We start from the raw sequence: 22,176 nt of genomic DNA, 5'->3' as shown, positions 1-22,176 counted from the left end.
CTTCTTTTTCAAGACTATAAGTGGTTGCCCCCTTTTAATGTATGAAAATCGTTTCCAGTCTGTGCTTACGTTCGCATTAGTGGATTGGTAAAACATGTCTGCTCTTCATGAATTCCTATACATTCCTCAAAATGTTGCCTTTCTAAAAAAAATTGCAGCTCGATCGCGCTTTGCGCTCACATCAATTGGTTAGTGAGTGATTACGTATTGGATAAATAACAACAAACAAGCCTTAGAATGCCCCTCTTCAGGTCTGAATTTAAAAAAAAAATCAGTTCATGCTTCGCGCTCGCAATATTTGATTAGTGAGATACGTATCATTTCATTGCTTACAATGATTACAAAAAGTACTTCATGCATGTGTTTAAGTTGGATTTTTTTTTCTAAAAAAAATCAGCTATTGCGCTTGACGTTCGCTTTCCATGTCCCTGTTCGGGGCAATATATTAAAAATTTCAACTCGCGCTTAATTCGCACTCGCATTGTTTGTTTAATGATCAGGTGCATGATGATTACAATATTAATATTAATACTTGAAGCTATACTATAGCTTCAAGTATATCTGAGAGACGGGACTTTTTAAATCAAGTCACTATACACTAAATATGTTTTCTCGCACTTCGAGCTATCATTGTTTTATGTAGTGTATATGCTTCTTTTTCATGACTGCTTATAGTGATCGCCCCATTTTAAGGCCTTGATATAAAACATTTCCGTTCGCATTAAAGGATTGGTAAGATATGTCTGCTCTTCATGAATTCCTTAAATCAGTCCTTCAATGTCCCTTTTTCTGATCTGAATATCAAAAATTTTCAGCTCGCGCTTTGCGCTCGCATCATTTGGTTAGTGAAATACGTATGGTCTTATAGTGAATTCCTACAAACACGCTTATTAGAATGCTCCTCTTCAGGTCTGAATTTCCTAAATTTCAGCTCGCGCTTTGCGCTAGCAATATTTGATTAGTGAGATACGTATGTTAATCATGATTACAATGACTACAAGTGCTTCCTGTGTTTAGATATAATTCTAACAAAATTACCAAGCGCTTGGCACTCGCATTATATTGTGAGATATGTATACTCTTAATTGATTCCTAAAATAATATAGTCCTTAAAATGTCCCTGTTTGTGGTCAATATATACAAAAATTTCAGCTTGTGCTTCGCGCTCGTATTGTTTGTTTAGCAAGAAATGTATATATGTAACAGAATACTATAGTATAGTATTCCGAAAATATTATTTGATATATTATATCTAGTTAAACAGCACCAAGAAAAATGAAGACATAGGCCCTGAGCAAATTATGTTTCATAAAGTTATGACAAAAAATGTTTATTTATGTAATACAAAGTAATATAACATAATTATAATGGAATATAAGATTAATAATTTCTTCTTTCCCACTACGTTTCTCTTCCTCTCTCCCTCTTTTTCTCCTTTTCCCCGTTTTTTTTGTTTTGCCAGCCGATTACGGGGGGGGGGGGGGGTCACGTGCCCCCATGCCCCCCTCCCCGTAGTTACGCCACTGTATACATGTACCTTCACTGTTATCCTTTAAAAATCTCACTGTGGCAATCGAACATGCATGAATAAAAATAAATAATACCTAAAAGTTAGTCTTGTTATAAAAAATAAAGCTAATATAATAAAACTCTATTCTAATAGGACTACACCCCATTCGTTTTGGGTACATAATAGGCCTATTCCCAGCCTCCTAAAAAAAAGAGAAAAAAACAACACGAAAAAGAAAATGCATAGGTGAATTTTAATTTTTTATCTAGATCTATTTGTTAAATATCATGGTAAAATGGTAAAAAATTGCTACTCCCCTAGACTAAACTAAAAATAAAGAGAATCGTGGCAGCCACCCCCCCCCCCTGCACCATATTTATATACGGGGACATAATGCCATGGTTGAGAAAAAAAATCGACCCGTGGAAAGTAACCCCGCGGACTTCGTTCTCGGGTCTGACCGGTCTATCAGCTCAGCCCATGCCTCGTCGGCCTCGTGCGAAAATCTCGTACCAGCGGAATGGCGATGTTTCGTGCCCGGACTTTCGGCCAAGGTGTGAAGGATAATCTGCTAGTACTTTCAACAGTTTTCACTTTATTTGCCGGTTTATCATGCTCGGAACCTTTTTCGGACGGGTGGTATGTTTCAATTTTTGACAATAGCTTTAGATCACCGGTACACTGTATGCTGCCTTTAGCTTAGCTTTAGTTTTGTGCCGTTTATTAATTCCCTAGTCTCTGGGCCCAGTCCCAGACGTTTACTTAGATGTTGTGTTGTGTAAATCAGCAGCGCGGCGTTTAACTTGTATTTGTAATGTTAGACAGCTGGCAGTGGCAGCCGCGGCTAGCCGTCTGGTTCGAGGAGTTTTTTAATTGAACATTATTTATTTGTTTTATTTCTCCTACTAGTACACAGATGGTTCGTGATTGTCATTGTGTAGCCGCCATTAGGCAAAATCAATGAAAATGCAAAATCACTCTAGGTGACACCCCCATACTTATGTTATGTAACACTAACAATATTATAGAAACTGGGACTCGATTCACGTGCTCGCGCATTTGGGCCGCGGCGCACGCCGCCCTAGCTTAGAACTAAGCATTAATGTCATTAAAAAAAATATCTTTAAGGTATGTATAATCTATTTAATACATTAATAATGTTTAATCAGTACCTACTCACCTGTTCTTTTGTTGTATTTTCTGCAGAATTCCTACGGATTAGTCCCAAATCTTGTGACAAACCACGTCGGGGTAGACAGCTGCACATGTTTTTTTATTTATGAATAGAGCCCCTTACGATAGTTGTTAACAACGTGGCCAAGTCATTAGGTTTTTTGCACTGTGTCCAACGCTTTTTTTTTTATACATATTTTGTTAAATAGCACTTTTTACGTCAAGTATGAAATTTATATTACAAAATATTTTTTAATTGTAGAGATATATACCTAAGGATACCTAGGGAAGTTTCTGAATGTGATATGAACAGGAGAAAATGCTTTAAAATTAGGGAAAAAATCAGGGAATTTTGATCAGCCCTAAACTAAAGTCAAAAGCATGGTAGTCAGACTGTTGTATTTTGTTGCTTATCAAATCAACATCCATTGAATGACTGGTTATGGTGGCACTAATTTTTTTTTTATGTTCTATATTAGGGCTAGATATATGATTTTGAACCTCCATATTATTTTCAATTTGGGTGGCTATCGCAAAAGGAACTCTTCCCCACATGAGGTTTTATAACAAGATTATTTGAAGACGGCAAGTCGTGGAAAATAGACAGTGAACTGGGGGGATTGAGGTCACTGAATCTAGTTTTAGCACTCCCGATCCCCGTAATTGCCATCTATGTCTCGCAGGGGCAAGTGAAAAAAAATCTGTCCCCATAAACAAGGACAAGCTCAATTTATCAAGACATGAGCATGATTTGTGGTGTATGAGGACTGTATTGCACCCTATACTGTGTGGGCTAGGGGCTAAAAATAGGCACTAAGATATGTTTATGCTGACCTAGGACTGTATTCTCCCAGAGGATAAGTGATCATTGTTTTTTGGCTATGTCTGAGTTTGAAAAGTAAGAAAGACACAAAGTTATACATGTAGGTAATTTTAGTAACATAGTAATAAACCATAATTGCTGACCACTGCTGAATCGGTGGCCTGAGGATCTCTCTGAGAGGTCATTTTGGGTTTCTTTTTCTGTTATGTGGATCCAGAGTTGAAGCCAAGCCACTCACACTAAGTACAAGGTTAGTATACTAACCTCGTACAAGGGACCGTGTTTGACCCTGGATTTCGAAGTAGTCGGCAAACATCGCTTCATTGCTGAAGTAATATTTGCCTTCTTCTTCTCGCTACGCACCGGGGCTCTTTCCGATAAGTAGCAATATATAACAAATCATAAACATAATTTGTACATATTAATCATGACAAAAAGAGCAAATTTCGCTTACCTCGGCCTCAAAAGTGACTTCGCTTGTCTCTTCTACGGAAATGCAAGGAAGCCTGTTGGTGGCGCTAATAAATTTCACAACCTTGATTCAGCTCCTCTGTAATTTTATAACTGTGTCTAAATTCTTTGAATGCGCATTTCTCATGATTAATTTACTAATTATGGGCACCAATAAATGAAATACCTTCAAAAACATAATTCAAGATTATTATTGGCAATGATAACACTTTTCTGCAATTAATTCAAAAAGATAACTAATTAAAAAAAATTGAAAAAAATATACATGTCTGGAACAAAACCAGCAGTACACGAATGTCAATAATACGGTAGGTAATACGGTATACCAGGGGGGCGTTTCATGGAAGGACATGTCGGACGTTTTATCCGATAGTTACCATAGGAACAGTGCCTTTCAACCAATCAAAATCATGGAAAGATGTCAGATCTGACAACTTGTCGGATGAAAATGTTGATGAAACACTCCCCTGGTAATACGGTATACCAAAGTCTATACAATGAAAAGATTGGACACTTCACGGAGTTCGCGTAATGCCTTGCGTCGATTTGCGTGTAAAATAGTGTAGGTGCCTAGTCTTTCCCTAGTCGTGTCTTTGATATGAATATAAATCGTGCGCCCTCTTTAGGCGAAAATTGATATCCACGCTGATCAATTTTCATCTCCGTAAAATCTTCATTAAAGATCAGGAAAATATACATGTTTTTCAAAAGAAACTTCAAGGAGAAGTCACGGAAGGATCTAAATGATTCGGTAAATGTCGTAGCAGAATGTGAAATACAAATTTATAAGTGATATTTTATATGGGCAAAAGCCCAGAATCTTTAAGAAGTGTCGTGTGTGTCGCGTGCATACGACTGATATTCCTTCGCACGCGAGATGCTATGAACCCATGGGTGAAGCCAAGCACTTGTCCAACAGACGAGGTTATATATATAACCTCATCCCCGTATAAGCGGCCATGTCAATGTTTAGAACCCTACTAGAATTTTCCCCATTCCCCATAATATTTCATATTACTTCTAGACATAAATTCCTATAGTAAAAATTTCTTAATTTCTTTTAAAAATCGTATATGTGCCCTAAAAGGCCAAAAATTTGGGAAGAAATTCTCACCAATTTCTCCTTACCTTCTCCATGTTTCAGCTCGTCTAATGTACGGTGACAAATAATGACCAATGCAAAAGGAAAAAATGCACTTGAGACTCTATTAAGGAAACCTACCTGATAATTTTGTTTTTATGCATTAAATTTTATGATATCAACAATATATGCGTCCTTTGGCAAGGCGTTAATCCACAATTTGCCACTCTCGACCCAGGTGCTAAATGGGTACCCGGTAGGATGCGAAAGATATTGTATGTTTGATTTTGCCAGCGCCATAATGAGGCTGCGATGAATGCAAGGAATGCTCCCCAGGGAGTGGAAATTGCGCACTTTTCGTGCGGGATTGAAATGAATCCAATGACCAGGGTAATAATATGCTGTAACGCGCTTTGGGCCATTCTGGGAAAAGCGCTTTATAAAAATTGGGTATTATTATTATTATTATTATTAATATATGCATCAAAATATTTATGAAAAGTATTTAATCATTACATTAAAGCCATCTTGATTCGATGATAAATTCAATTTATTACAATATTATGTTTTCAATGTTATTCCATGCAATAAATTAGAAAATGGTACAGGCCTGCACATCGATGAGGAAGAGACTACCATATGTAAATAATGCAGCACTACACCTTCTATTTATTGAATTGATATAAATGCAGAAAAAGATGAAATTTATTGCAAATATTCACTGTTGAATGATACATTCCGTTATAAACTAAAACAACAATAACATCTGAATAGTATGTGCCTTAAAACCCAAGATAACAACAACACTGACTTGACTCACTTCATTTCCATACTAGAGGGCAGTACAACACTATTTATCTCAAATAGTAATCATCAATGCTTGTCATGAAATTGTAATTGTTTTTTCTTGTGTGCACTTGTCTTTTAATGGATGCTGAATAAATTGATGGAATCGATTTTGATTTTTTGCAATTCATGTGCCATTTACAGGTTTCCCTTTGAAGATGTGGTTACACCATATGAACATGGCAAGCACGGCTCCCCTCGCTCTCATCGACAGATACGAGAATGTCAACCAGTCATATACGGCAACGTGACTCATCACATGCAAAAATCACACAACTCGGAGCAGAATGGAAAAGTCCCTTACCCTGTAACTGATTTGAAGTATTTTTATGATGACCTCCCGCTTGGTGAGCGAGCCCCTGGGCACATAGTTTGGGTGAAGAATCCCGCCAGGACAGTCTCTGTCCTGGAGCCATATGACTCTGGTGGTTGCACCAACCTCCACAGGGCCACTGTCGCAGCCTCTGCTAAGCAGGAGAATTGTATGGTTGCTGTCAATGCAGGATTTTTCAACACCAGAACTGGGGATTGCTATGGAAATGTGGTGACCAATGGAAAACTGGTCCAATCAAGTGGCTTGCAGAATGCACATTTTGGTATCCGGGCTGATGGGTCAATTGTTTTTGGGTGAGTATTTTTTTTTTTTGGGGGGGATCTCTTTATTTCTAGGTCTATTGCATTTCTAGGTCTACTTTCGTTCCTTCTAGGATGATTGTCAAATTAAGCTTTGTGTGCAAAAGTTGTGATCTGAAAAAGCACTCCAAATCGGGATCATTTTGATTCCTTAAGTATCAGCTGATCTGTGTTGATCAAATATTTGTGTTTAAGAGTCTGAATGCAAATTTCATGATAATTTGTCAAAATTTTATCAAAGGGTTACGATAAATCTACTCCCACCATGTTCAAACAATAACATGAATTAACTTAATAAGAAGTCCATAGTCATGCCTAACTTATGAACAGCATTGTCAAGCACTACCACTCTGGCCTTTGTGGCCCGCCTGTACTTTATGAATAAGCATATCAGAAATTCTTAATATGTAGTGAGAAAGTTCAGTTCTTTAAGAAAAAAAAGAATTCTTGCTTAATATGGTGCCAATCAACTTACATTTTCATTAATATCTATGCACTCTTCTATAATTTGACAAGATTACCCTGGTTTAGCAGAGCAGCAGTCACGCACTTCATTTCAAGGAATAAGATTAAAAAGCCTGTCTTTAGTTAGGTGAATCCCCCAAAATGTGGCTATGACTATTTCAATTCATTACTAGATTTATATGAATGTTTATGCACAAAAACAGTTATGATGTAGCAGATTTGAAAGGAAAATGTGTTTACAGGATACATTTTGCAATTTTACATGGAAATGTATTTGTGCCTGATCGAAATGAAATATGTGCACGGTTTTTCTTCTCAGTATAATACCTATTCCAAAGCATGAACTAGGCTGAACATTTCAAGATATGATCTTTGTCTGTAGCTTCTTGTTATCCAATCCCTAAATTTGTAAGATAAATGCTCAACTACATGTATCTAGAGCCCTGTTAAAGGAAAACAGAAATTATTGAAATTTTAAAGAAAAAAAATAAACAGCTACTGCAATGCTTAAAGATTTTTGAATGATAATGATGATACTGATTATTGTTTACATTATTGAATCTTTCCCAAAGCTAAAGACAGGCTTTAATGCACTTGAAATCAATGACCTTATTGTTTGATTTGTCAACCCATCTAGGTATTTATCAGAAGAGGATGTATTACAGAAGGATAATCCATTCATCCAGCTTGTGGGAGGAGTTGGTTGGTTGCTAAGAGATGGTCAAATATATGTGGAAGAAAGTAGGAATGCAGAATGCGGAGATGTAGAGGAATCAGGTACATCTTATTTTCAATTCAATTTTCAATTTGTTTTAATTTCATATTCAACAGAACAAAGTAAAGCTATCGAAAATAATTACAATGACATATGCAAATAAAAGTTATGCAAACAATATAGATTGAGGTATGTACAATGAATGTGTCATATTTTTATATAATATAAACATCATCTTATGAATGATTTATGGTATCCAGTGATTAGTGGTAATTTTTGCCCATATTCTGAAGTCAAGTTTTCGAATTCTATGTTTTGATTATGTGAAGCCAAAAATGTAAAATTTTGTTTACTTTATTTATTGAGCAATTTCTCTGTATTTTAAAGGTCAAGTCCACCTCAGAAAAATGTTGATTTGAATCAATAGAGAAAAATCAGAAAAGCACATTGCTGAAAATTTCATCAAAATCGGATGTAAAATAAGAAAGTTATGACATTTCAAAGTTTCGCTTATTTTTAACAAAATAGTTATATGAACGAGCCTGTTACATCCAAATGAGAGAGTTGATGATGTCACTCACTATTTCTTTTGTTTTTTATTGTTTGAATTATACAATATTTCAATTTTTACGAATTTGATGATTAGGACCTCCTTGCCTGGTGTACAAAATATTAAAATAATGGAATTCCAAGTGTTCAGGAATAAATGAAACTTAATTTCACATGACAATGACGAGAAAATCCAAATATTTCATATTTCATATAATAAAATACAAAAGAAATAGTGAGTGAGTGATGTCATTAGTTCCCTCATTTGCATACCGACCGAGATGTGCATATCACTGTTTTGTGAAATGAAGCGAAACTTTAAAATGTCATAACTTTCTTATTTTACATCCGATTTTGATGAAATTTTCAGTGTTATGCTTGTTGAATTTTTCTCTTTTTATTTAAATCAAATTTTTGTTGGGGTGGACTTGTCCTTTAATGATGAAGAAACTCTTTCACTCTTTTTCTACTTTTCTTAGATTATTTTATTTTAGGTTTAGTTTATTTTATTTCATGAATTGAACCCTACAGTGATACATCAATATAATCATAAAATGACTAGATTGAATATTCCTTAGTTTTCAGTAAATGCATTATTTTGATAATATTGAAATATCACCCAGCAGTAGTTTAAGATGAATGACTTTTTGTTTTCCAGGTACTGTGGACCAATTCTTCAACATGTTATCAGCGAGAGTGGCCGTCGGCAGTGATGATGAAGGTCATTTAGTACTTGCAGTTATAGATGGACAGAGCAAAGTCAGGGGGTAAGAGTCACATCGTCTATTGGGCCAAATAATATCTTTTAACTCTTGCTATGATGGGAATGATGATGGGTAATGAAATGCCCGTTGAGAAAATTTGCAGTACTGTGGCTTCCATCATTGATGACACAGATCGTGCAAACCTTGCTCACACTAATCCCACATGTGTTGAAAACTCAGGTTTCAACATCAATTCTTGTTTTGTGTGTTTATTGATAAGTTTGTACAAATAATTTTTTTTTTCATGGATTCTGCAATATGTGGTGGACACTGAACCATAATAGTAAGAAATCAATTGAGATTGACCACACTCAAACCAGGTTTAGTAAATGGGTACTTGATGGGGCTGATTTTATGATTGATCATAGACATTAATCCATGCAATCTATCATAAAAATCAACTTTGTGTTACAGGGCCCTGGTAAGATTCATTCAAAGGGGAATTGAACTCAAAAGGAGCCCTACTACTCTAGAACTCCATGAATCTCATGCACATGTGTATTAGAATAGTCTCGACATGTAGACCCTTTCATAAACTTTCAAAAATAAGGACCATGACGATCATTCCTCTTTTTCCACTGATTCTTCATTTTAAAGATCACATAATTTTCATGTTAGGTTTTTTTTTTAATTTTAAATGTTAAAACGTTTTGAATGAATTTTATCTATCTATCTATCTGTCTGTCTGTCTGTCTTTCTGTCTGTCTATCTGTCTGTCTATCTATCTATCTATCTATCTATCTATCTATCTATCTATCTATCTATTAGTCTATCTGTCTGTCCGTCCGTCAGTCTGTCTGTCCATCCTTCCATCCATCTATCTAACAAAGATAACCAAGTTTCAACCATTGTTTCTTCAGGCTGTCATTGTCATCCTTTGCATCATGGCTTCTATCTCATGGAGTAAAGAATGCTATAAACCTTGATGGTGGAGGATCAGCTACCTTTGTGATCAACGGTACAGTAGCTAACAATCCATCAGATCATTGGTGAGTCAACACTTTTTACTCAACTAAAATCAACAAATATCCCATTCTCTATTATGCAAATATTCTGTGATTCCATGATATTGATAATGTATATACAGGTGTATTATTATACCTGATGTATTTAGCTGTAAAATGAGACAAATATCAAAGGTCTAGTCCCTTGAAAGCAAAAGTTATGCAACAATCCCATAGAGTTACATGCAATGTATTCCGCTTCCACGACCCCTCAACTACCCTTGTGGGCCTTGTTTCATTCATTATATTAAGTGCAGTGTCACAAATTAACATGCATGTATGCTTATATGCTCTCAACCCTATAAATTAAGCTTTAATAATATACTCGGCTTTCAAATTACACTCAGTTACATGACATCGCCATTCGGCCAAAATATCACATTATAATGTGTTCCCGTGCGAGAAGTTTTGGTGCTTTTATTTAAGGACTTTCAGGGTTTTCGTAATTATCATTAATTACAATCATTGAAATGAATTGTGAAGAGTATTGGATTATTATACTGGTCACATAAAACTTTGAAATGAGACCAAAATTAAATCTCTAGCCCCCTGTATACCAAAATTATTCACACTTAACAACCACCCTCACTATTTATCATTCTGTCAATTCACATACCGGTATTTTCACTAATTTTTACTGAACCGGTTCGAATATATGATATATATTCAGCTTTCAAATGACACCAATACCATCGCAATATCTCTCAGTTTAGCCGAGATATCATGTGTTAAACAATATGAAATCGAATAAGAATAAGCGTATTAAAGATAAATTCCAGTATTGGTAACGATCTCAAAATGACTTTTTACAGAATCTAATATAATGACCACCCAAGTGTCTGTTTGTATGAATAAAAAATATGTGCCAAAGGATTCTGGAAGAAATTGTGTAATTGCTGAGAAATAAGCAAAATAAGCGCGGATTTGGTCACTTCCGTCGGGTCTTTATTCCAGCAATAATAATACACTGTCCCACGTGTGCCTATCTGTGTTGGTGATCTTCAGTGTGAATATTTTTCGGCGTAGATTTCAAGATTTCACAAAGTTCAGTTTATGTAACTGTACCAGATCTAGATCCTCGATGATATACTGACAATTAAGCCTGGTTTTACAGACTTTCTCATGAAATCAGTGTTTATTGCAACTACTGGCATTTCTCTTTAAAACCACCCCTATTTGGGGCAAGTTCAAGACTCATGGCCATAAAAATTTATGTACAGGAGCAGAGCAAAGGTGGTCTTCAATCTTCAATAATTTGTTTTTTAATGTTGTAGTGATTAATATTGAATTAATCAAAACTTTATTTATATCATGAGAATTATTATTCATAATATGTCTACCCAGCCGAAACTCTGCCTACCGATGTCCTAGACAAGTTTCCACCATTGTCTGTGTTCATGAGCCAAGATGTGATCCAAGAGATTGTAATAACCATGGTGACTGTATCCAGGGAGTGTGTCGTTGCCATGCAAACTGGCATGGTGTGTCATGTGACCTGCTACAATGTGGAGACCACAACTGCAGTGAGAAAGGCATTTGTTCTGGAGGTATGTTGAAATTTGGGGAGAATTTTAACAATTATTGATTTTCACCTAGTATTTGTTGTAAAATATTAAAATCCTTGTATCTGATTGGCTAAGAGCGAAATAGTCATAGAGTACTGAAGTGTGATGTCATCAATCATCTTTTTTTTATTTTACCGTTTTTGATACCATATTTTGGTTGAGCATAATGAAATACCTCCACAACCCAAATCTGATGGGAATCGGTCCACGGGCCCCAAGATATACCCTCATTAATTCATAATTAACCCCATTGAAATCAATAATTATTGGCCTGGTTCGTAACATTTCGAACCAGGCCAATAATTATTGATCTCAATGGGGTTAATAATACATTGACTTTTACTGTAACAAACTACATCACCCTGAAGAATGTGTGAAATAGATAATCTATTATCTCATTACAGATGGATGTCGTTGTGATAAGGGCTACTTTCCCCCGGATTGCTCAATGACTTGCCCTAGTGGTTGGTATGGTCAAGATTGTAGCCGTCATTGTGAATGTGTTCATGGTGGATTATGTGATCCAATAAATGGAGATTGCAGATGTCTTCCCGGCTACACAGGAAAATACTGTCAAGAGAGTAAGTTTCTTCTTATCAGGGCCCCTTCTCACAAAGGAATGTGATCAATTTAATTAATCTCACCATGATGATGGTGAATATGATAGTGATAAAGATGATGATGATGATGGTGATGCTGAAGATGGTGATGATGATGATGGAGATGGTGGTGGTGGTGATGATGATGATGGTGATGATGCTGGTGATAATAATATATTTCCCTCCTTGGTAGCCCCTCTTGTTCCGAAAACTGTTCTCACAGCGGTCCCTGCTTAACATGATAAAATTATTTCCCCGGCTTTAGCATAGCTACCTTGATCGGGCACTTGAGCATTCAAGGAACTTCTTTTAACTGGTTACCCTTTCACTATACCTGGGTCAAGAGTGGTGGTGGTGCTGATCATAATAATGATGATGATGAGCGATTAATATTGATGGTTAATTATTCCAGTGGAATAAAAACAAGTTAAGGTTTTTCTTCCAAGATACAAAACAAAAATGCAACTGAATTTCATAATTATTAGAATTTTCTTTTCCTTTTGTCAGTTTGCCCCATTGGATATTATGGACCTGGATGCAATGAAGAATGTCAATGCAGTGATGATCTGTGTCCCTGTCACCATATAACAGGATCATGTATGCTTCCACACAATGACTCATACTATGGTAGTATTCTTAAAGGTATGATACATGTATGTATGATGAATTATAATAAATGGTATTATTAACCGTATCAGACATCTGAGCAGGGCAACTTTGAAACATTGTTGCCTGCCTAAGACTGGGATCGAATGGCCGGTCAATAAAATTCCAATTGTTTTCCACGGGCCCAATTTATTGCCCGCTCAAGAAAGTCAATGAGAAAATGCGTGGAAATGTAGCGGGCAACAAAAGGCAGCGCTAACATCCGGGCATTCTTAAATTTTCTCCGAATTTTTGTTACCCGAATCCCGCCGCAGGCGATTCTTGCTTGTGCATAGGTTTTGTACGTAAAAGAATTTTGAGCAGCGGGCGCGGGCCGGCCGGCGTAGCTGGCGTTGTATTCGTAAACAGAGTATTTCGCAATCTCAATATGGCTGCCTCCACGAAACCAAAGCGTTTCGCAAGCTTCGACGAAGAAGAATTCAGTAAAATTCTTGGAAATAAGGATGCAGACAGCACTAAGAGAGCTACGAAGCAAGCGATCACAATTTTCAAGGAGTATCTGTTTGAGAAATGCATCGATATTGATTTGGAGACGGTGGACAAGAGCACACTTGCTCCAATTCTGAGTAAGTTCTATGTGGAATTACGTAAATCGGACGGATCACATTACAAAACAGCATCGTTAAATTCTCTGAAATCTGGCTTGAATAGGCACCTTAAATCTGTGCGTTCAGATGTAATTGATATTGTAAAGGATCCAGAATTTACCAAGGCTAATGTTGCGTTCAAAGCAGCGCTGGTGGAGTTGAAAAAACTTGGGAAAGGTGACACCGTTCATCATGATGAGATCGAAAGTGAAGATATTCAAAAGTTGTACAGTTACTTCAAAGAGGATGAAACACCTGTAACACTTAGTGAGAAGGTTTGGTTCGAGTTAAGTCTCTACTTTTGTCGCAGAGGTAGAGAGAACTTAAGAACCTTGAAAAAGGCTCATTTTCAACTGAAAAAAGATGCAAATGAACGTGAGTACGTTACCCAAACTGTAGATGAACTAACTAAAAAAACTAGAGAGGATAATCAAAGTTCCAGAGTAGATGGTGCTCGCATGTATGCTACTCCAGGTGATCCACGTTGCCCAGTCGCGTCATTTAAGACATACATGTCTAAATTGAATGATGATTGTGAATATCTGTTCCAAACGCCCAAGCAAATGCGTCCTAAATCGGGCCCATGGTACACCAAAACACCAATGGGGAAGAACACTCTTGGTAATATGATGAAGAGCTTATCACAAAAAGCAAAACTGTCAAAGAAGTACACTAATCACTGTGTAAGAACAACAAGCATTAGAATACTTGACAAGGAAGGGTTTGAAGACAGAGAAATTTGTCAAGTTAGTGGCCACAACAATCAATCTAGCCTTGCAAGTTACACTGGCCGTGTGTCTGGAAACCAAAAGATGAACATGTCAGATGCATTATCTCGTGCCATTGGAGTACGTGAAGCTCAGCCTCAAGCTGCACCATCTGTGAGTCTGAACACATCAAACAAAACCTCGCATGAAAATTGTGATCGTGTTGATAGAGTTCAGGATGCAGGTCAGCCAAGCGTAATCCATCAAGCAGTGAATGAAATGGACAATGATCTCGGCCTAAACTTTGATTTAGACTTCAACTTTGATGAGGTAGATCTAATATTACCCAATTCGCAGCTATCTGTTTATTCTGTTCACTCAGAAGTAGAAGTCACTGAAGAAGTGCAGGTACGCAACATACAGGATGTTTTGCAACCGTTGGATATGAACACAGCTCCTGCTTCAAATGCTTCTTCAGCCAGAAACATCACAAACAGAAGCACCACTACAACTAACACTCATAGTCAAAGGATGCAAGTTCAGCAAACTCCATTTCTGCTCCAAAATTGCACGGTGACTATAAACTATTACAACAACTAGTCTCGTGAAAAATAGGACACTGTAAATAGACCTGTTGATTTTAATTGTTAGACTTTTGCGAAACCCATGTTACTAATTGTTATCTGAAGTTCAAACTTTAAGCAGTATTTTACGTTGCATTTCTCATCGTTGAAGAAATTTTCCTTCATGACTTTTGATATCGATTGGAGTTTGAAATTTGAATTGGCAGGATATCAATTTTCAATTGGATTACAGTAGTGTGGTTACTTCTCAAGACTGCAATCTTCAATAATGGTGAGTTTTACTAAATTTACTTTGAATTTCAAAATTCCGCGTACAAGCTCTAGACGTCTGATTTGGTTAATAATAGCAATATTGACTGGCCTGGGGGCGAAAGGACATATATCGCCCTCACTAGATTTATATCACCCTCGTCTTCGACTCGGGTGATATAAATCTAGTTTGGGCGATATATGTCGTATCGCCCCCAGGCCAGTCAATATTGCTTTAATAATGATATAGAAAAGTATTCATATTGTGTAAGTATCCACTGTGTTAGGTTCTAAAGGCACTCCTATACATGTATTACTCCAGCTAAGCTCAGGTGCTTAATATACTCCTATCTTAATATATTCGCTTGGTCCATAATTAGCACTTTGTACCTTCAGGAAAAAGCGCTATATAAATCCAATTATTATATTATTATTATTTCTCAGGTACTCTTGATAATAAAATATTTAATGGGCTATTTAATTTGATCTACCATCTATATGATTTTGCCATTTTCTTGGAAAAATTGAATTTTAATTTACCTGTAAATTCATTATATGATCGCACACATCATTTCATACCCGCTTTTAAAAGAAAAATATTATTGTTGAATTTGTATTCTATGTCATATGGAGTTGCTGCTCACATATGACATCACAAATCCAAATCATATATAATTTTAATTCCCTTTTTATTAATGGAAATTCATCACACCTTCACCACAATATGTTTCTTTATTTTTTACACTTTTTTAAAACGCATTTACCATCAGGATGTAGTTGCAGTATTTTATGATATCACATATCCAAATGTTTGATGATTGATAACTCCCTATTTCTTTGATGGACATTTATCAACTTTTACCATAAGGTCTGATGAAGGTTTTGTTTATTTTCTTGTTCATCATTTCCCTTTTTAATTAAGTTGGGGAGTGTCTTGCCAGGAGAATCATCCGAGATGAAGCGCTGGTTCCGTACAATCCTCTCTTGGAAGACCAACTCACCGTGCTCCTCATTATAGCAGTTGCCGTGGCAATCGTCAGCATCCTGTGCAATATCATCTGCCTCTGTTTTCGCTGCTCCTGCAAGTGCACCTCCTTGTCATGCGAGAATGGGTACAGCATCCCAAAGAAACACATCTACCATCAGCTGGACAGTGCAGACTACACAGAGGAAGATGAAAACCTCTGACCCTTGTGTGACCTTTGACTTGTACATCCATCTCCAGTACTTTTGTGTAATCAGATTATTTATATGACTTTACAGATATATTGGTATTGTATTGAAATATTTTTAATTTCAGGTCTGCTTTGCAGCATGGGTTTTAAATGTTAAGTTTCATGTATTTGTTTTTTTTATGTGTTTTACTGACAGTATTTGTGGAAATGATACTGCTGAATCAGGTGCTCTACTAATTATTTGTTAAGGGAAAATAGAATCCTTGTATTTCAAAACGGATTTGTTTTCTTTAGAAAAAAATCAGTAAATTATGATTGACAAGTGACATAATGTGACTTTAACCTTCATTCTGCAGTGTATATACACATTGGAAATTGTTTTTATAAGATTTTCACTGTTTGCAACTGCTGCATTGCATATGGTTTGCATATATTACCAATGAACTTCGAAATTGATGTTAAGAATACTGAAGAACATTTGAATAGATAGTTTTCTGTAGAAATTATTATTTGTTATATGTGAAATAATAACATGCATTGGGAGGGGGCAAGAACAGATATCACCTTCCTCTTATTTTTTGATAAATGAAAGCTGCTTGGCAGATGTCTTGCTTTATAATTGCCCATGGTCATATATTGAACAAAACAGGTTATAATGTCAGTTCATGCAGTAACTAACATGCACCTAATATATTTTTGCACAAAAATAGTATTTTTTGTTTGTTTCCTTTATACCTCATGGCACTACATGTTCATTGTGGAATTTGTTATATATGACAAATTTAGTACTAATTTGTTTCTTTCTTTCGATATGTACTCCATTATGACATAGTACTTCTAGCATGTATTTTGTATGAATATTGGTACTATTTAAGTTTTATGTGCCTCCACCAACAGGAGGCATTGTGTTTCCAGGTCATTCATCTACCTGTCCCATGTATGCTTATGGAGTGACAATTATGGGTAAGTTTAGGTCGCAAGGTCAAAGGTCACAGAGTGGTCTTTGTATACCTGAAAAGGTCTTGATCTCACTAAAGACCTGTTCAAGGGGTCAACTCCAGAATTGGCTCATGTACATGTGAGTGATGTGAGTAGATATTGAGGTCACAAGGTCAATGGTCAAAAGGTCACAGAGGTCATTGTATACCTGATAACTAAAGAATCATTTGAGGGATCATCTTTTGATATACAGTAGCTATTATATTTATAAAATTATGGGAGCAAAGATGATTTATGTTGCAGATTAAAAGGTCAAAAGTCATAGAGGTCAACCATTTCTTCTTGTCGCAATAACTTGTAGGTCCTATGAACAGAGCATAGTTATCTTCAGTTCATGTATGTTGAGTTTGAAATATACATGTACATGTATTTCTAATGTGGCGATGTGATACATTTTTACTGCATGCATTCTATCTACCTGGTGGGTAAGCTGTTAGTAAAGTTACCCATGACTTGAAAAATGTTCTTAGGTCATAAATCAATTACATAGGGCTATCACATAACGCAAGAAAGGATCACCAGTCGTGCATAAAGTCATTCGTATATTACGAACAGCTTTATGAAACACCCACCTGGTATCTTTTGTTATGTTATAGAAAATTGTGTTACTAAAAAATATGCAGTACTAGTGGCTTTGTGAAGTATATTAATGTTATTTTCAGGATTTTTCTTGGGTAAAGCTTGGTTTCTTCATCAGAGGTATTATGTGTGTTGCTGTAATTGTATCCCTTTTCCATCAGGGTGGATCTGTATTGGAATATGCATAGCACCGGTATCTAGGTCGGGTCATTGACCTGTGCGCACCATTCCAGAGACTTTATTATACTTCATTATCAGGTGTGTTACCAGGAGAGGATGCATCAATAAATGTACAATATTTGATATTTTCTGTGAATATGGGATTTTTATGTTAAATTTACAAAAATCATGCAATTTGATCAATATGTTTATATTTGCTTGCTGTTTAAAAATAGCATGGGAGACCTCTGTGTTACCCATTAGAAAAATACTGGAGTATAATTCACATTGCTGACTGTTACCAAACTTTAAGGCTTTAAGTCTAAGCTTGGTTTAGCTGTCAGAATACCACCCTTTGGGTTTGGGGTTGATATGTGTAATGGGGAAAGCAGTCCGTAGTCCAATCAAGATCAAACAACTGGAAGTAGGTCATAAATAGGTTCGCTCTTAACCCACCTCCAGTAGATTTGCTGCATTTTTTGCTGCATTTTTTGTCTCACCTGCGAAGCAAAGTGAGACTATAGGCGCCGCTTTTCCGACGGCGACGGCGGAGGCGGCGTCAACATCAAATCTTAACCTGAGGTTAAGTTTTTGAAATGATGTCATAACTTAGAAAGTATATGGACCTAGTTAATAAAACTTGGCCATAAGGTTAATCAAGTATTACTGAACATCCTATCAGAGTTTCATGTCACATGACCACGGTCAAAGGTCATTTAGGGTCAATGAACTTAGACCATGTTGGAGGAATCAACATCGAAATCTTAACCTGAGGTTAAGTTTTTGAAATGTCATCATAACTTAGAAAATATATGGACCTAGTTCATGAAACTTGGACATAAGGTTAATCAAGTATCACTGAACATCCTGCATGAGTTTCACGTTACATGACCAAGGTCAAAGGTCATTTAGGGTCAATGAACTTTGGCCGAATTGGGGATATCTGTTGAATTCCCATCATAACTTTGAAAGTTTATGGATCTGATTCATCAAACTTGGACATAATAGTAATCAAGCATCACTGAAAATTTTGTGCAAGTTTCAGGTCTCATGATTAAGGTCAAAGGTCATTTAGGGTCAATGAACTTTGGCCGAATCAGGGGTATCTGTTGAATTACCATCATAACTTTAAAAGTTTATTGGTCTAGTTCATTAAACTTGGACATTAGAGTAATCAAGTATCACTGAACATCCTGTGCGCTTTTCAGGTCACATGACCAAGGTCAAAGGTCAATGAACTTTGGCCGAATTGGGTGTATCTGTTGAATTACCATCATAACTTTGAAAGTTTATGGATCTGATTCATGAAACTTGTACATAAGAGTAATCAAGTATCACTGAACATCCTGTTCGAGTTTCAAGTCACATGATCAAGGTCAAAGGTCATGTAAGGTCAATGAACTTTGGCCATGTTGGGGTTTTTTGTTGAATAACCATCATATCTCTGTAAGTTTATTGGTCTAGTTCATAAAAAGGGAAATAAGAGTAACCATGTATCACTGAACATCTTGTGCGAGTTAGAGTAGTATTCAAAGTGAGCACTGCTGCTATATTGAACCGCGTGATGCAGGTGAGACGGCCAGAGGCATTCCACTTGTTTTCCTTGTAAGCTCTGCTTTTGTGTAACCTTTTGAGGGAATAGACAATGTTGGTCAAACAGAAGTCTTAGAGACATCTAAATAGATTCCCCTTATGAGCAAATGCTTTGTTGAATTTGAGTCTTCCATTATGAAATTCCAATTGTGTATTTTTCTTCATATCTAATTTTGCATGCTTGCCCCAAAATTTGGTCACTTTGGCAATGTGTATGTGTTTGTTATTTGCAATGATTTATATAAATGGTGTAGGTATATATTGTTTTTTATATCATGTTTTAATCAGTTATGGTAATGGTTATACCATTTTGTATACAGTGTTTGCAATCAATATTATTGCATGACTACTTTGGGTTACGGTATTATTAGCATTGTGATGTTTTAAGCTGTGTATTTATTCATTCCTTTTATGATATTCCTTGTCAGGAGGAAATGGTTTAACTTTGGTATTTTCTGGATTTTTCTTAATGTTTAAGTAATAAGTATCATGGATATATATTTGGATGGAATTTGTTTGATTATTGGACAACGATAGAGACAAAAAATTAACTCTAAACGCTTTCATGCCAGTATCAATTTTTGAATCAACTAAATTAGATTCTCTCCTTGCGAACAGGCACATGTATCTTTTTAATGAAAAAATAGCAGGAATCATTTTTGACTTAGGTAGGTAATCGTAATTTTTTTCTTTTTTTTTCCATGTTGTGATTTTGTTAATTAGCAAATTTATCGTGAACATCAAAGATGTTGAATTTGAAAGTTTCAGAGATTAATTACCTTCTTGAAAGTCATAACTTCTGACAATTAAAATATTTTTTATCCATATCAAAATTGTGGAATTTGACAATTTCAGATGTTAGTTACCTTGAAATTCATAATTTCTGACCATTGATAAAACTCACTTTTATCGATTCCTAGATGTCGAATTTGGCAATTTCTGATGTTAATTTATACCTTCTTGAAACTGACAATTGATAAAACAAAATTTGTGAACATCAGAGATGTTAATTTTGCCAATTTCAGATATTAATTACCTGCTTGAAATTTAGAAGTTCTGCAAATTGATAATTTTTTGAAAAACTATAGATTAATTACCTTCTTGAAATTTATTATTTCTGTCTATTGATAAAAATCATGGCCTAAGATTACGAAAGTTGATTCACTTTTTTTTTGAGAATTCCTATTATTAATATGTATTGTGGATGCAAAATGCAAACTTACAAAGATGGACATGTGAAAGAGTTCCCATATCTCACTCAAAGTTGTGTATAATTTGACTAGAGAAGGTAAAAAAGTGTAGTAATTTTCTCATGGCTCTAAGTACAGGCGATCTTAAATGTGATGTTGGCGATCAATTGATGTAATCTTTTAACACAACTCCTTGTGTCTAATTAAGGATTTAAAAGTACTTCTGTATATTTGGTGTATGAAAAGATAAATTATTATAATTGTGAAATTTCCAGCACTTTCTTTTAACCTATTCTAGTGATGTATTCCTGTTGAAAAGGATATTTTGTCATTCTGAGTATAGCCTATTTACAATAAATGTCTATTTTTCTTTTTACATTCAGTTGTATTTATGTGAGAAATACTAATTAGAACTTGGATAAATATTGAATATTTTCATTGAAGAATCCCTTCATTGATTATGAAATTTGCAAGCCATTACTACCAACAATATCCCACACTTAATTTTGAATGTTAAAGGGGAAGTTCACCCTGACACAAAGTTTATTGTAAAAATAGCAGAAAAACTAATGAAAAATATTGCCGAAGGTTTGAGAAAAATTCATCAAATAATTAAAAGTTATTAGAATTTCAATTATTTGATTTGTGACGTCATGTGCGAGCAGCATTCATACATAGCGAATGGTAAAAAATCAAACAAATGTCATTTTCTCAGAAAATTGAAAATGGTTTTCACTGTACCTTTTATATATCAATAGACAAATCATTTCACACCCAATCATGAATAGAAAACAAAATTAAGTCATCAGGAACCATAAAAAATTTGAAATTCATGCATTTTATATTACATAACACATGGGGCAGCTGCTCGTTTATGATGTCACAAATCCAAAACTTTGAACTCTAATAACTTTCTTACTTTCCAACGGATTTTCCTCAAACCTTCACCAATATTTTTTACTAATTTTTTCTGCTATTTTTACAACAAAGTTTTTTTCAGGGTGAACTTTCCCTTTAACAAGTTTCTGAAATAATCAATAGTAAGAGCATTCAGGTGGTATATTTGCGTGAAAGTATATAATTGAACATAAAACCAATCAGGACCTTCTATGATTGTGATATCTACCATTGAAGGCTTGAGTTTGATTGTCTGCCGAGTCCTGTTTCCACTGTAGCAATAATCATGAGGGCAAGTTTTTCCTGACATCCATGTAGGTGCCAGTTTTCAATAATAGACAATTATTTCAAGTAAAATGCTATATGATAAATCTCTATGATTTTGTTCATGATTGAATTTGGAGTCTCGTAATTGGTATACCACAAAGGATCACAAAATAGATGTCAAATTTGAATTATAATGGCAGTACAAACAGCAAATGACCACTACACTTTTGTAATATTGGAATGTATTACTGACCTGTATTACTTACCAAAGTGATTAAACAGGCTTTAAACTATAAAGAGTTATTCAGGATGAACAATAAAGCACA

General features: G+C 35.5%; 1 protein-coding gene across 1 annotated transcript; it reads left to right on the top strand.

Annotated features, from left to right (window-relative positions):
- Nucleotides 1-1,969: 1,969 nt before the first annotated feature.
- Nucleotides 1,970-17,586, top strand: LOC121407293 (N-acetylglucosamine-1-phosphodiester alpha-N-acetylglucosaminidase-like). Its single transcript, XM_041598280.1, has 9 exons — nucleotides 1,970-2,149; nucleotides 6,049-6,531; nucleotides 7,640-7,779; nucleotides 8,925-9,033; nucleotides 9,891-10,019; nucleotides 11,379-11,581; nucleotides 12,004-12,180; nucleotides 12,706-12,840; nucleotides 15,914-17,586. The coding sequence occupies exons 1-9, from the start codon at nucleotides 2,031-2,033 to the stop codon at nucleotides 16,177-16,179; spliced, it is 1,761 nt and encodes a 586-aa protein (XP_041454214.1). The 5' UTR covers nucleotides 1,970-2,030; the 3' UTR covers nucleotides 16,180-17,586.
- The last annotated feature ends 4,590 nt before the right edge of the window (nucleotides 17,587-22,176 follow it).

The sequence above is a fragment of the Lytechinus variegatus genome, chromosome 2 (genome assembly GCF_018143015.1).
Source record: "Lytechinus variegatus isolate NC3 chromosome 2, Lvar_3.0, whole genome shotgun sequence".
NCBI classification, from domain to species: Eukaryota; Metazoa; Echinodermata; class Echinoidea; order Temnopleuroida; family Toxopneustidae; genus Lytechinus; species Lytechinus variegatus.
This window is presented reverse-complemented; position numbering and strand designations above follow the sequence as displayed.